The sequence below is a fragment of the Nelumbo lutea genome, chromosome 4 (assembly GCF_056320005.1).
Source record: "Nelumbo lutea isolate HS-2025 chromosome 4, American lotus-T2T, whole genome shotgun sequence".
NCBI classification, from domain to species: domain Eukaryota; kingdom Viridiplantae; phylum Streptophyta; class Magnoliopsida; order Proteales; family Nelumbonaceae; genus Nelumbo; species Nelumbo lutea.
This window is the reverse complement of record NC_142687.1, coordinates 10,559,893-10,574,709: the sequence shown is the minus strand read 5'-3', so window position 1 is coordinate 10,574,709 and position 14,817 is coordinate 10,559,893. Positions and strand designations below refer to the sequence as shown.

Sequence of the window (14,817 nt, the reverse complement as noted above, 5' to 3'; positions counted from 1 at the left end):
ACCTATACGATCCAATGGCACCCATGAAAACTAGTTGCACGCTACCCGAGGATGAAATTGGTTAAGCGCGCCCTTTGGCGTCTGCGGAGTTTATAAACAGTGTGACGACTGCGAATGCCTGAGACGTGACCTGGGTCATTTCATGGTTGAGCCAGATCGTTGAACAGGCCCGACCAACGGTTCGCCCTCCAAATCGTCTAGACTTTGTGCCAAATCCACGTGGACTCATCATGAACTCCCTACACCGGATTAGGACCCCTGACACGAGGAGTGGAGGGCAATTGATGAAGGGTGATTTGGCACGACCTAGTAAGAAGGGGACACATAGACGTGATCTGCTAGAGGGGTGACAACTCAGCCAAACGAACCCATTTTGCAACATTCGGAGCTCGAGTATCCAGCTACCTCGGCGTAGAGACACCTCGATACCCATTCCATTTCGGGACTAAAGAATCAAAGTGTGAGTTCGGAGCTAAAGAGTCGAAACGCCACATAATCGACTCCAAAGGCCTCCCTAACGAATCCCAAATTTCTTGGGATCTCGATGAGACTCGTCCTAGCTTCACCTGAATTGGAGGTAAACGATAAACCTTGTCAACATATTGCTCTCCTTCAAAAACGGAACAAACCTTATCCACACAGCTCGGAGATCCCAGAGCTCTTTCGTAAGGCCCACGACTACTCCATTATATAAGGACATGAAACCTCAAGGCAAAGGTACGTGTGATTTTTTACTCACTAGCATTCAAGCACTCAAGTATTTCAGCTCACATTTATAGTATAAATACTGACTTGAGCATCAGAGCAACCTCACCGGTTTAGCTACCCTGGGTTCTCTGATATACTATTTTGTAGATTGGTCCAGCTCGCCGCGCAACTGGAGATCGGATCATCTTCCAGCTAAGAGTATCTAGATCGTGCACCATCAGTTTTTCTTCTTTTTTTTTTCTTTCTTTTTAATCCTTGGTTTGGCCGTTACATCCCCTAAAAACTAACGTATTCTTTTTTTATTTTTGAATTATTACAGAACCGGTGGAACGGACAAGGTATCAGCCATTACGGGCGGTTACGGCATTCTTAACCATTACCGATGACGAAGAACAACAGAAGTCAGGTAATTCCCTTCTCTCTTCTTGTTGTCTTCATCCTCACAAATGACCTGATCTTGTTTTCCATGTTTGGTGGAGGTGGGTCTTCATGGGTCACTGGGAAGTCAAGAGAAAGGGAAAGAAACTCTGGAGGAGGTTCGCTGTCATGGAGGGCTGAGCTGCTGCTGCTGTTGGGTTGTTGGTGGGGACCCTCCACTTTGAAGTTTTGGCAATAACAATTTCAATTTTTAATAAGAGAGAGTTCCTTTTCAGTTTTCACACTAACAAAGGTAACCTGCGATCCTTTCAACAGCCCCTAATACAACAACCCTGTTTTAATTGAATCTAAGATTCTGTCTTTCAAATTTTGAACTATACTTTTTTTATATAATTTTTAGCAAGTTATTCGTTCAAAACCAAAACTTCAAAAGGAAAAAGTGTTGTGGAAGTTGATATTCATGGCTATTTTCTACCTTTCTAAGTACATAAACTGAAAAAAAGTGACAAGTAATGAGAGTCCTAATCTTAAGCCACAATTGCAGATAAAAACGGCTTTAGCTCATTCGTGTTTTCCACCAACTACAGTGTACAGTATAGAAATCCACATCGCAACTGGCAAGTAAATAACGCCAAATCTTCAGAATGTACATTCTCAATTTCTCATAAATTTGTTTCTTAAGCTACAAATAAAATAGAATATAACTCTATCATTGAAATGCCAAACAAATAAAAGAACCCTGCCATTGAGACTCCATGAAGCAAAAGCAAAACATATTCAACGTTTTCTTAGTTCCATCATGCTCTGTCATTGAAATGACAAAACATAAGCTTGTTTCTTGGTCCCACCGTGCTTTGTTTTCTTCTTTTTTTTTTTATCTCAAAATAGAATATTTTCGGACTGATTTAATAAGAATAAGCCATTAAGATTTAAGGCTAAAGCAAGAAAACATAATATTTGTTTAAAAAATAAAACAGAGCACGATGGAACTGACCATGGAATATTGAACGGCAAGACATAGCATGAAGAGAGAAGGGAATTACCGGACTTACCTGCTGTTCTTCGTCACCGGTAATGGTTAAGAATGCCATCACCAGCCGTAATGGCTGATACCTTGTCCTTTCCACCGTTCTGGAATAATTAAAAAATAAAAAAAGAGTACATTAATTTTCAAGGGATATAACGACCAAACCAAGGATTAAAAAGAAGAAGAACCATGGCCAGTATTTGGACGAAGATTGCGCCGGTCGTCGGTTGCTCTGATCACTAGCCGGTTGAAAGGTAGAACCCTGACCTTGGACGGGAGTGAGAGGGAGAGGGAGGATGGGGACTGCCGAGGAGAGAGAGACGTGACAGCCCGGTCCATGTATGCGAGTTCGAGAACCAGCGTGCAGCGTGGGTTCGATTCGATATGGGTGAGAGGGTGATGAGAGGGAAGCACCTCGCACGTTTTAAGGACGTGTGGCGCGTATTCATGGTGCGCGAACGATGCGCGCATCAACTCTGTCTGGACTGAAGCCGAACTCACCATAGAGATAGGGCCAACCAGAGAGTTTCATATTGCCATGACAAGTTGTCACAGGGCCAATCGGCAGGGCCCCATGCGACACTCGAATGGTTCGAGTAAACCTAAGAAAGCAAGTAATTACACACAAAGATGGTACACAAGTTTGTGTCGAGGGGACTTCGTGCTTAACCTTTATACGGTCTTGGCACCACTCAATTATATACCTCCCCTCAAAAAGTAGTTTAAGTTTTTAGTGTTCTGACAAAATATTACATAAAAATACTGAAAAATCATACAACATAATTACAATAATGCCATCGACAATCCCCCATACAAAATACACATGTAGCCCCACCCCAAACACACTAAATGACACTTGATGGCACGTCATGGGCATGTCAAAGGCACTTGATGGCGCAAAAGAATGGCCCCTTGTGACAAAGTGGCGACACTATACTTGACTTTAAGCCATCAAGCCATGATGTTGATGCTTGACTAGTGAGTAGTGACTGGTGGGGTCTTAGTGTCGGTCTCTCTCTCTCTCTCTCTCTCATCCTGAATTGTGATGTCAACAAGTTGGGCGTTTACTCAGCTACTGATCTCATAAGACCGGATATACTCCTCACACCTGGCGCCTCACAAGCACGTTACATGCACATCCTACCAATACCAATACCATGAGGACGAGGAGCCATTTGTTGCTATTCATTTTTGTCACGTTGGTAGATGTTAATGTATCGATATAATGGGATATTATTGTGGGGTATACATGTGTTTGAGTTTTCTTCCACTATCCTATTACCAAAAAAAATGTTTTCTTCCTCTATTAGCTAGTTTTAGGGATAAATTTCCCTGAAGGCAGATAATAAATAGTATTAGAGCCTTACATTATGCCTCCTGTTACAACTGGCGCAAGTAATGACATCGGTATTGGTAGTATTTTCGGATTAGGTGGACTAGTGTAAAGTCAAGCTGTGTTGTGGACTTGGGGTATATATGTGCTCGGTTCCCTTTCCCAAATCTCCTAAGGCACCTAACGTCCTCCTTCTCCCACTCAAAATATGTTAAAATTTTTAAGATACATATCATATCATATGCAAATTCATAAATTTTAATTAATAAAACAATATTCTACTATTAAAATTTTTATTTTTATAGTTCTATTAAAAGAAAATTCATTTTAAATTAATAGATTTGATAGGTTCATTTAACTCCCGTGAAGAGGGGGCACACAGTACCACTGTATTGAAGATACAGGAGAAAGCCGTACTTGTTGATCTTACTTACCACAAAATACATTATGATTCCTCCCCGAAAACAGTCCGGGCTTCTCAATTCTCCCAAGGAAAAGACTGCAGTCCCTCTGAGTTCAACTATTTTATGAACAAACACAACAAATTTACATGGGAGGAAGAAGACCAATGAAACAGAATTACATTTCAGACAAACAAGGTCATCAGCTGGTAGATGCAAGGGCCTCCAAAAGGGAGGCTGCAAACTGCATCTGAGTGTCTTCATCGATTCTTGAAAACAGAGGGACATGGACGAATAGAGACTTGTGCCCCTTTTGTTCAGCAAACCTCAGAGAGTGGTAGTAAACATAGTTGCACACAAAGCGACCTGCATCATCGGAGATTGCTACATCATAGCCCTTCTTCTTCAAGAACTTCACAATCGCATCTGTAGAACATGAAGTCTGCAAGAAACAGAAGACCAATCAGTGAATCAGATATGCAATGGATAAGGTCATTAAGCACAAGTTTTTACATGTGCTATGCCCAAACATCAACAAATATCTGTGTGCGTGTCTAGGAGAGATAAGTTGGGCGTATAACTGTGAACATACTGACCCATTTGGTAGGACTTAGCCTTATGCCTTTATCTTAGCTTGTAAGTAGCTGCCTTGGTTTAGCTTGCTTTGGAGAAGCCACTGGAGAAGGCTTCAATAGATTTGCAAGACTGGCTTACAATGATCAATTTTGGCCCTCTAGATTTTTTACCAAATGTTGCTTATAAGCTTTCTAGGCAGACCCTACCTCACAAAGCCAAAAGCCACAGCATAAAAGCCCTCCCAAACAACCACACAATCAAGGATTTTCTTTAGTTATTATACTGTTTACAGAAAAAATTTTAACTAAACAAGCATACCAGAATAGTTAGGAAAACAAACAGAAAATTGTACCTCTCTTGTTCGAGAAATTCCCCCATCCTCTGGTACTATAGGGAGTTGCTGAGAAGAAAACAAAAGGATTATGAATAATGTATGCAAAGATAATTTAATTTCTGCATCAAACAGAAGGGAGTTCATTATGGAAAATGAAGAGAGCTTTTCACCTGAGGCTGCCATCCAAGCTCATCTGGACAACGGAAAGTAGCTTCATTAACTGCCTGTCGCTCAATGGCAAACTTTATTGCACCACTATTCACCCCAAAGTGAAGCTGATAGACATAGATATTACAGAAAACTTTAAGGTTAACAATATTTGATTCACAAAGGATCAACACAAATTTGAACGGGTTGTGATAATGGGCTATAATCTTCAAACCATCATTCTTAAACAGATTTGAACTACTAAAAACTTTAACATAGATCCCCAGGCTAGGTCAAAAGATTTTCATTGAAAAGGTTACTATGCTTGGGAAAACAATTGAAGAATATATTATAGCCATGTAATTCAGACACCCGTTTGATAAACTTTTATAAAGATAGGCTTACACGTATATGATTTGGGTCATAATTGGTAACAAAAATAAGCAAAGCTTTATCCCCACCAATCCATCTTTGAGATCTTTCCCCAACCCACCCAAAGAAGAAAAGAAACAAGCTAGCATAATGCAAGTCAAAATGTTCCAAAACCAAATTAAAATTTAAATATACATGCATAATAGATGATGTATCACATGTAATATCCAATATATGGCACATACTCAGAAGCAAAGCGCAATAATAATAGTATATACTTGGATTCGAAATATGTTGTAATTTGTTATCAAGAAGAGGGAGCAGAAAAGGATCAGAGATCAAACTTTTGATCCCTATGTACGACAATGCTGTTAGAAAAGAAGTATACAGCACCAAAGTTCAAAATATTGATACACCCTGATATGCTCAGAACGTGCGTACTACGGGTTTGAACAACATGCTACCTTTTTTAGATTTTTTTCAAAATTTTACAGGGGGGCGGTATTAGCAAGGCCTACCTGTTAAAATACTAAAATTTTGAAAAACTTAATATTTCACGTATCGGGGGTCAGGGTGGGGCTGATACGATGCAATATGCCCCAATCCCTGGCAAAATTTTGAACATTGTACAGCACCACCCCTGATCTTGTGGAAGAATTTAAATGAGCATACAGATCTTACTATACCCAAAGTGGGGGTCTTGGGGGAAACTATCCATACCTGATACAACCCATCCCTCTACATAGAATTAAATAAGCATAGAATCCTAAGAGATATACCATATAGTCCTTTTATGTGTTAATAATAATCCAAAGAATAAATTACAAAGGAAAAAAAATCCATGGATAAAGATGAAATATAACAACTGAAAGCAAATTAGATAAAACTACATAATTTTCACCAGATTCCCAATCCAATAATCAGAACTTTCATGAACATGCTTCTTTTGCCTAGCTATCTGCCTCTACATGCTTGGTAAATCATACATAAAATACTAAATGGATGATTAAAATCACTCGAGGATCAGCTGGAACAGTATACAGATAAGAAGGGATTAACGGATAAAAATAAATAGACAACAAAGTGAAGAGGTTGACAAGAACTGGTGGACCTGGATAAGAAAACAGAGACATTTAACAGCAGATTATTGGGTTGTAGTGACACAAGATCTACAAAAGGTGCCAAGACTGCCATATTAGCATTGCTGAAAAGAAATTTGCCTATGCTGGAGATGAGGTAGGGGATGGATGGCTTTATTCTCAAAAGTCACAACGTAATTTAATTTGGTAAATCATTTGTTAGGAATACAAAATATCCAGAATTAATCCAATATTTGTTTCATGTTGGATGGTTTTGCAATATAAACATAGCACCTCTAGCACAGATAAAGAAAGAATATTTTCTTTTCCTTTTAAACTGGCCATCCATGTGCTATTTCAGACAGCCATTTCCTACAATGGATGAAGCAAATAATGTGACAAAGGGCAGACCATATCCAGCAACAAAGCAGAACAATGAGGAAGGGTTACTACTATTGCAACTCACATACAAAATGGACAGAAAACAAGAAGTCAAACCATTCATTCAGAATCACTAGATTCATAACAAAGACCTAATGCTACTCAAGGTTCAATTCCCACTTCCAAACCTGTTATTCCCCACGTCACTATCACTACAAAAAAAAAAAGCTTTAACTCTGAAGTTGAGAATGAGACTAGTGAAATCGTCTCCACAATAGAAGAGGCGATGGTTTCACCATCTAAGAAAGAGGTATAATGAAAACTCCATTCAGGACTCAGGAGGAGAATACTCCAACTTCCGAATTTTCACCGAACCAAACTATGGACCTGATTACAACATAAAATAAATCTCTTTCTTTCATGCCTGGGGGCAGAGGTGTTTTAAAGACCAACAGGCACATAGAAACAGCATCTTATGATTGTTTTTTAATTTAATAACAAGGACTTCATATGAAATGCTCTTAGTAGATTCAAACGTAAATCAACAAGTAACGACTAACGTACTAAATTCTGAGTTTAACTGCATTCTGAACTACCTTACTAAACCCAAGTAGAGAATCCAAGTAACGATTTCCTCAATAAGAAACTCCTAACCAAAACAGATACACTTTTAAGAAAGAAAATCGGTTCCCGGCCAGACTTTACAGAATTGAATTTAAAAAAAAAAAAAGGAATGTTTTGCATAATCAAAGCTTACCCATATGACTTGTTCGTTGCTCGGATGATCTGCAGATGGCTTGGAGGTACCCGATTCCAATGTCTTATAAAGCATAGGAAGAGCACCATCTCCGGCTGTCTCGAGAACAGTGCAACTGCCAAGAGTAACTCCTCCCGACAGTCCTCTTCTCTTGACGAAATCTTTCAGGTTACTAACAATCGTCTCTGTGGGATTCTCAGCAACTCCCTGGAATTTCTTGAATCCAGTTACGTGAACTGTAACGCTGAGCGGCCCTTCAGATCCCATTTCCTCAAACCACACTTGGATACAGTTCCCAATATTTGTTGAAAGTAGGAAACTCGTTAGTCTACCGAACAACTCGAACAGGATAAAATCAATACAAATATCGCTCGCCTGGTTCCCACAAATAATAACACGCCTGAAAGTAAGACGAACGAAGGCAGATCACTGCATGCTTTAAGGAATTAAGAAAATGAAAAACGATGACAAGCTAGGGGAAAAAAACGAAAATTTTAAGCCAAAACTGACGGCTACGATCTAGGGCGTTCCAAAGAAATAAGGATGAACAGGAAATTCGCAAAATATATATATATATATATATATTATTCCAAACCTTGAATATAAAAACACGAATATAAAAGCAAATACCTTCTAAAATCAGAAAGAAGGATAATAGAACATCAACTAACTAAATTTGATCATTTAGTAGCGGAGAAAATCGAATAACATGAATTTCGATTGGAATTAAAAACAACGAACTTCAACCCTTCAGAAAGTTGACCATGAAGCAAGACAAAATTCGAGTATTTTTACCGACGAGAGTTACATAAGAATCAAGCAAAAGAACAATTGAGTTACCTAAAACTAACAATCGTGAAAGAAAATTAAGAAGTGAAGTAGGAAAAAGGAAGAACTTACAATCTTCAAACGATCCTAGTTTTTCATAATCGAAAAAATAAAAGTTGCAGAGTAGATATACCCTTTCTTTCCGCTCTCTGCCAAATTATTGCCGTCTTTATTAAGAAAAAGAAGCAGCTTCAATGGTCTCTTTATCGGCTGCTGTTAGTATATTTCGCTTATACCCCTCTCCATTTAATATATTACCAATATGCCCCTCCATGTAACAAATCCACCAATTTCTTCTGAGTCTGATTCTACTGCGCGCACCTATGGACCATCCATCTAAACCGCACATCTAGCATACACAAACTCTTCATATCTTGAGATTGAGAGTTGAGACGACCTTTAGTTAGGATCCAGTTGTACCTTTTAACAGACTTACAGTTGCACCTTTTAACAAAGATGTGTTTGGGTAGTAATAGGAATCCATTATTTCAAAGTGAAGATAACCAAAGATTGCTACTTTGCTAGTGCGGATAAAAAAAAGGATTAATAAATTATTTATAAGTCGATTATCGATAGGTCAGATGACTCAGATCTACTCGATAGAACCTAATCCATCGAATCCATTTTTTAGGTTTTGTTTCTGGTTGGACCGAAACTGGTTCTTATTTTTTCTGAACCGATTTTATAGTAAATCACCTTTTTTTTGTTATATATATATTAAACTATAAAATTCACAAAAACTAAATAAATCTATACTATTATTAAAAAAGTATGAATAAAAATGTGGAACTTTTATTTATCTTAAATATCTTAACTTTTTTATTTGATTTAAATCCCTAAATATAATTTAAACAACCATTTTTCTTCTCATTTAAATCCCTCTGGTTAAGCCTATATTTTTTAAAGTAAGACCTTAAGCAAAATGATTCATCAAAATCATCATTAAGTACAGATAAGAGAGTCTAGAGGGGCTACAAGCATATTTTGCAATAGCATGCGCGGCTTTATTGCTTGTACGTGGTCTGAAAGAGAAGTAGCATATTGGAATTCCTTTAGATTAGAAGTCCCTGCAATTGGTAATGATAGAGAAAAGTGCAACGGCATGTTTAGATTATCATCCAACGAGGAATTAACAACCATCTATTAGCATATTAAGTAAGTCTTATTTTTTAACTAGAATATTCTTTTGAATTTGGGTCACTTTAATTGTGAGGGTATAAAATGTAATTTAAACTACTTTATTTCTTCTCATTCAATTCCCTTTTATTAAGTTATTTAGTATATTAATTCCATTATTTCTATTGGAACCTATGTTTTTTTGGTAAAAAATAATTGTGTGACAAAAAAACCTATGGTTAATGTTAACATTATTTCATTGAAACCTATGATTAATATTAATTAACCATATCAAATAAAAATAAGTATGATAAAGAATAATTGCTTTTGTTGATGATCGAAATAAAATATAAATTTAAAATTAACCCAAAATAGAGTTGTTTTCCTGTTTCGTGACAAGACAACAATTCAACCTTTTGGATTAAATATATAAACCTTTGATTTCATAATTAAATAATAATAAAAATTAAAAAATATAAAAACACATTAGGCACATCTTTAATAATGTATATTTACCATATTAAATTAAAATAAGACACATCTTTAATAATGTATATTTACCACATTAGACAATTATTGTATTTTTTCATTATCAATATATTTTCAATAATTGTGTATGTTCACTATAAATTTTCAATAATTATTGATGATTAAACTATTGTTATTTATTAGAGATGAGACTATTGATTCAGCTGAAATTATGAGTGTTCATGAGTTGGTTCGGTTCGGTCGTAGGCTATTTGGCCCACTCAAGTTGAATCGTTTTGGGTCAATTTTTTTTGTTTGGTCAATCGGTTCAAAAGATTTAAACTTAAAGTTTTAATTTAATTTTAAAAATTATAGTGCAATTATTAAATTAGATTTATGATATAAAACATTTTAAACTAAGAAATATGAGAAATTTCCCACTTTTTCATATTTTAAATTATATTTAAAATATGAAATATTAATATATATATATATATATATATATATATATATATATATATATATCCATGGTTAGGTCGTTTGATTTTGCTTGGTTTACAAATGGCCAAAGTGAAACTGATCCAATTTGGTCGAATTGGAAAAATTTTTAACCAAAGTCGACCTAAAATACTAGAAAACCGACCAACTCGGGTCGAGTTGATCGGGTTGGTTAGTTTCATCAATTTGATGATCAAGCCTAACAGAAATTAATTGTTGTTATTTTTGTATTATAAAAAATTTATTAAAAGTAGTATACAAAATATGAATAATTATTGATTATTTAAAAAGTTGTAAATATAAAATAATTGTATACTCTTATGTGATTCTATTAGGGTCATTTACTAGAACACATCTTATAGTTTTACATATTTACTTAAACCTACTTTATTGTTTTTATTTAATTAAAACATCCCATATATTTTACAACTTATTTAGTTAATCAACCTTTCATTAGGGAGTGTTTGTTTTGTCATTAGGCCCATGATTTATTTATTCCAAAAATACCGTTAATACTTTTTTTTTTGTAAAGAAAATAAAATTAACCAAATATAACCAAGTGGTTCCTTGTGTCTTATAAATGGCAAACATGGTATTTTTATTTTTATTTTCTTTTGATTAAATTTATTTAAATGAACATTATGGTCAACACGGTCATTTTCCATTGTCATCTAATGGACGATTAATTAAATCCATTGCAAATTATAAGTGGTGTTTTAGTAAAATTTTAATTATAAGATAGATTTTAGTAAATCTATAAAATTATAAGGGGTATTTTAGTAAATAACCATTTCTATTATTTAGTTTTTGCTTAATAAATCCCATGCATCGCACGGGTCCCCACTAGTATATTTTTTAAAAGATATATCATTTTCTATCATCATTATTGTCATCATCAAAATTGCCAGGTGCACACCCTTACTATTATTATTAATATATAAACAGTTTTTTACGTTTTTTGATTTTAAGCCAAAGGCAAATTCATTCATTCACATTGCTAAGTACATTGATCCTTAAAAACAACTCTGTCGAGAAAGGTGGTGAAAAAGTAAGTGTATGTGAACATTAGAAATAGCAAGGCTAAAGTTACCCACGGGCCACCATATTGCCTACCTTCGGAATATATTTCTCCCAGCAATGGGACAACTTTTGCCTAACTTCTTTGCAATTGGCTATAATCTAACTAGTAGGGTGCAATTGGATCGGATCACGATCCGTTTTCATAATGTTATTTTATCGGATTCAGTTATTCATATTTTCGGGCTTTTTGATCGGATAATAGATGAATTGGATCACTCCCTACCGACCTAATATAATATTATATATTTATAAATGTTATTTATATTGCATTTTTTGTAATTTTTTATATTAATTTAATTTTTATAAAAAAACATGTATATATATGACAAAATAGTTAAAAATATACTTGTATTTTTTGTTTTTCTTTATTTAAACTGTCATATTTTATTTTTCTTGTAATAATTTGTCATTTTTTAAATTAAATCAGATTGAATCATATTCAGATATCTAACATCCTTATTAGATTCGAATTCAAATCAATATTTATGAGGTACAATCAAATCTTTGGGTCGGATCAAGTCAACTCTTTATTGGGTCGAGTTCAAATATGTCCTGATTCACATCCAATCCAATCCATTTGCATCCCTACTGACCACGGGCACGACATTGAAAAGAACATAACAGTGAAAATAAAATTTATGTAGCAACCCTCTATATTTGTTTTTTTGATAAATAACAACCATATATAGTTGGACAAGTTTAGACAAGGATGCCGGTGATGACAACCACGACGACCAATAAACCAGAATATTCACAAAAAAAATGAAATTAAAATAGAAGCAGCTGTTTTACCAAAATACCCTTGGTATTCATTCAAGCTCATACTACTTTCTGATTGGTCAAAGTTTTTTTATAGATCATACCTTTTGGGCATTGTAATAAACAAGAAAGTGTCAAGAAACGATAAATAGGTTTTTAGAAAATTATAAACCATATATTACTTCTTTTATCACTAAAACTAGCCATATGTGTGAAGGATTGGAACAGGTTAAGGATGTCAGTGGACGCTCAATGTTCAACATCCAATTTGATATTCAATCACATCATTCATGGATTTAGATATTAGCATTTGTATCATCATCATCTAAGCCTTATCTCAACTATATGGGGTTGTCTACATGAATCATGTTTCTCCCTTTTGTTTTATTTAATGTCATATCCATTATTAAATAATAAGTGCTTAAATCATTTCTTACTAATTTGTCCATATCATTTTTGGTCTTCTTATTAGCTCATTTAACTTGGAATGAATGTGAATCACTTCTCATGGGTGATATGAATGGTCTTCACTGCGTGTGACCAAATCATTTGTCTACTTTCTCCCACTTTGTCACTTATTTGAGTTACTCTTAGATTCCTTCCGATGATTGATGGATCTATTTCTATGTTAGTGTGTGCAATTGCCCCCATTGGGATTTGAAAAGATTTTATAAAATAATGAAAAAATATTTTTTTTTCACAATTGCCCCCATTTAAATAAAATAGTATGATCAATTTATTTTATTTTATTTTGTTTTGATAATAAGGGGTCAAATAATGGCACCCATGTCTAGGACCCCATAAAATCATCATCATCCATGCCTTATCCCAATAGGGTTACCTACATGAATCCTATTTCACTAATCCATTATATTTAAAACCATATCCACTTGTTAAACTTTTTGTGCATAAATAATTTCTTATTATGTTTACCCGTATCCTCTAGGGCTCACTTAAAATCTAAAACTGAAATAATGAGAAGTGAAGTGACTATTATACCTTTTCTGATATGGCAATTAACAAGCAGTACACGTAAAAACTTAAGTGGTCATTCAAACCATCTATTCTCTTTTCAAGTTTAGGATTGGAGTCCCGGACTCTTGGAGCAGGTTGTTGGACTGTGGAGGTGAAAAATGGGAAGACAAACTAGGTAGAGCCATCTTCTATCTCTATTCACTATAACATTTTTGAAAAATGAAAGACATTTGAGGAGATCTTTCTCGTGGTGTTTTACAAATTACAAACCCTAGTTTTTATGTAAAATTGTCCAAACTGTTGGTATGTTAGGAACAATGTTCTTTCCTTTCCTTTTAGTTTTTAGATCCCTATGTGCTTGAGAACATTGGAAAAATCTAAAAAAACCACTTGTGAGATATATTTATTTTCTGAAAATGTTTAGAGTGAAAATATTTTAACCTCAATTTTTTTTTTTTAATTACTCAAATGTTATGAATAAGTTGATGTTCTATATCAACCACTTCTTCCAATGACTTCATTTCTGATCCTATTGTTTCTAGCTTTTCCACTCATGCATTTTTACGTTACAAATAAACATTCAAACTCTTATATAAAATTTTTCGGATGGATTTGGATCTAGAGATTCAATGAGCAAATAACTCAACTTCAAGATGAATATTGAACCAATCAGTGGGCATACTTTATTTGGGGTTACACAATGGGTTATCCTGCCAATCTTGGTGGCTATTGGATTTGATCTTTGTTACAATCAGATCAATATCCTAATGTAAGATGCCATCCAACTGATTGGTAAGGTCTCCTACTAATGGTAACGGAAATTTTGGATCTTGCCTGCACCTGAGTTTGGGGGTTATGGATTGGGGGATGGACTACTCCTATTATATAGCCCCTCAAAGATATATAAAAAAAAAATCAATATCCTACCTAACGTGCCACTTACTAACTGTAACGAAGTCAGGGATCCTAACTTTTTTTTTTTTTTCTGATAAATGGGATCCTACCAACTTGGGTTAGGAATTTATTAGAATTTGAATGGACCCAGCTCGAAAGTCCAGGTCCAATGCACCCGATATACTCCCCTAACATGTTACCAAGACCTAACTCGGATTCGTTGCATTTTTCCCTGCTTAGTTATATTTGATCGCCCTTTATGATCCAATATAATAATCATGAAATTATCGTTATATAGATTATGTATAATTATATAATAATTGAGCTATATTTACTATTATATATAATCAAAGGATAACGTTGGGGTATCATAGCCACATTATCAGCAAAAACCCATATTTGGCCCATAAAAAAAAAAAAAAAAATATATATATATATATATATATATATATATATATATATCATAGCCACATTATCAGCAAAAACCCATATGTGGCCCATAATAAGCCAGTTTGATATATGGCCCAAATCAATTATTTAATTTTGGCATGACATGTGGTGGTTAATGTTAAGCTTTAAACAATGTTCACATACAACCATTAATCGGGTCAAATAGGAAACCTCCCCGAACCATCCCACACCCATATGAAACATTGGTTAACCCGGCCTTACTGAGTTATTAAACCAAATAAAGCCCATTTATACT

At 34.9% G+C, this 14,817-nt stretch overlaps 1 protein-coding gene across 3 annotated transcripts; it reads right to left on the bottom strand.

Annotated features, from left to right (window-relative positions):
• Positions 1–3,838: 3,838 nt before the first annotated feature.
• On the bottom strand, positions 3,839–8,572 carry LOC148853870 (uncharacterized). Of its 3 annotated transcripts, none has more exons than XM_088941467.1 (5): positions 8,455–8,572; positions 7,494–7,893; positions 4,928–5,032; positions 4,776–4,823; positions 3,839–4,289 (listed from the first exon to the last, which is right to left on the bottom strand). In XM_088941467.1, exons 2-5 carry the CDS (start codon positions 7,758–7,760, stop codon positions 4,050–4,052), a joined length of 660 nt encoding a protein of 219 aa, XP_088797593.1. In that variant the 5' UTR covers positions 7,761–7,893; positions 8,455–8,572; the 3' UTR covers positions 3,839–4,049. The 3 variants fall into 3 exon arrangements, with proteins under 3 accessions (XP_088797593.1, XP_088797592.1, XP_088797595.1); XM_088941466.1 differs by having other exon boundaries at positions 8,394–8,517; XM_088941469.1 differs by lacking the exon at positions 8,455–8,572 and adding an exon at positions 8,334–8,404.
• Between the last annotated feature and the right edge of the window lie 6,245 nt (positions 8,573–14,817).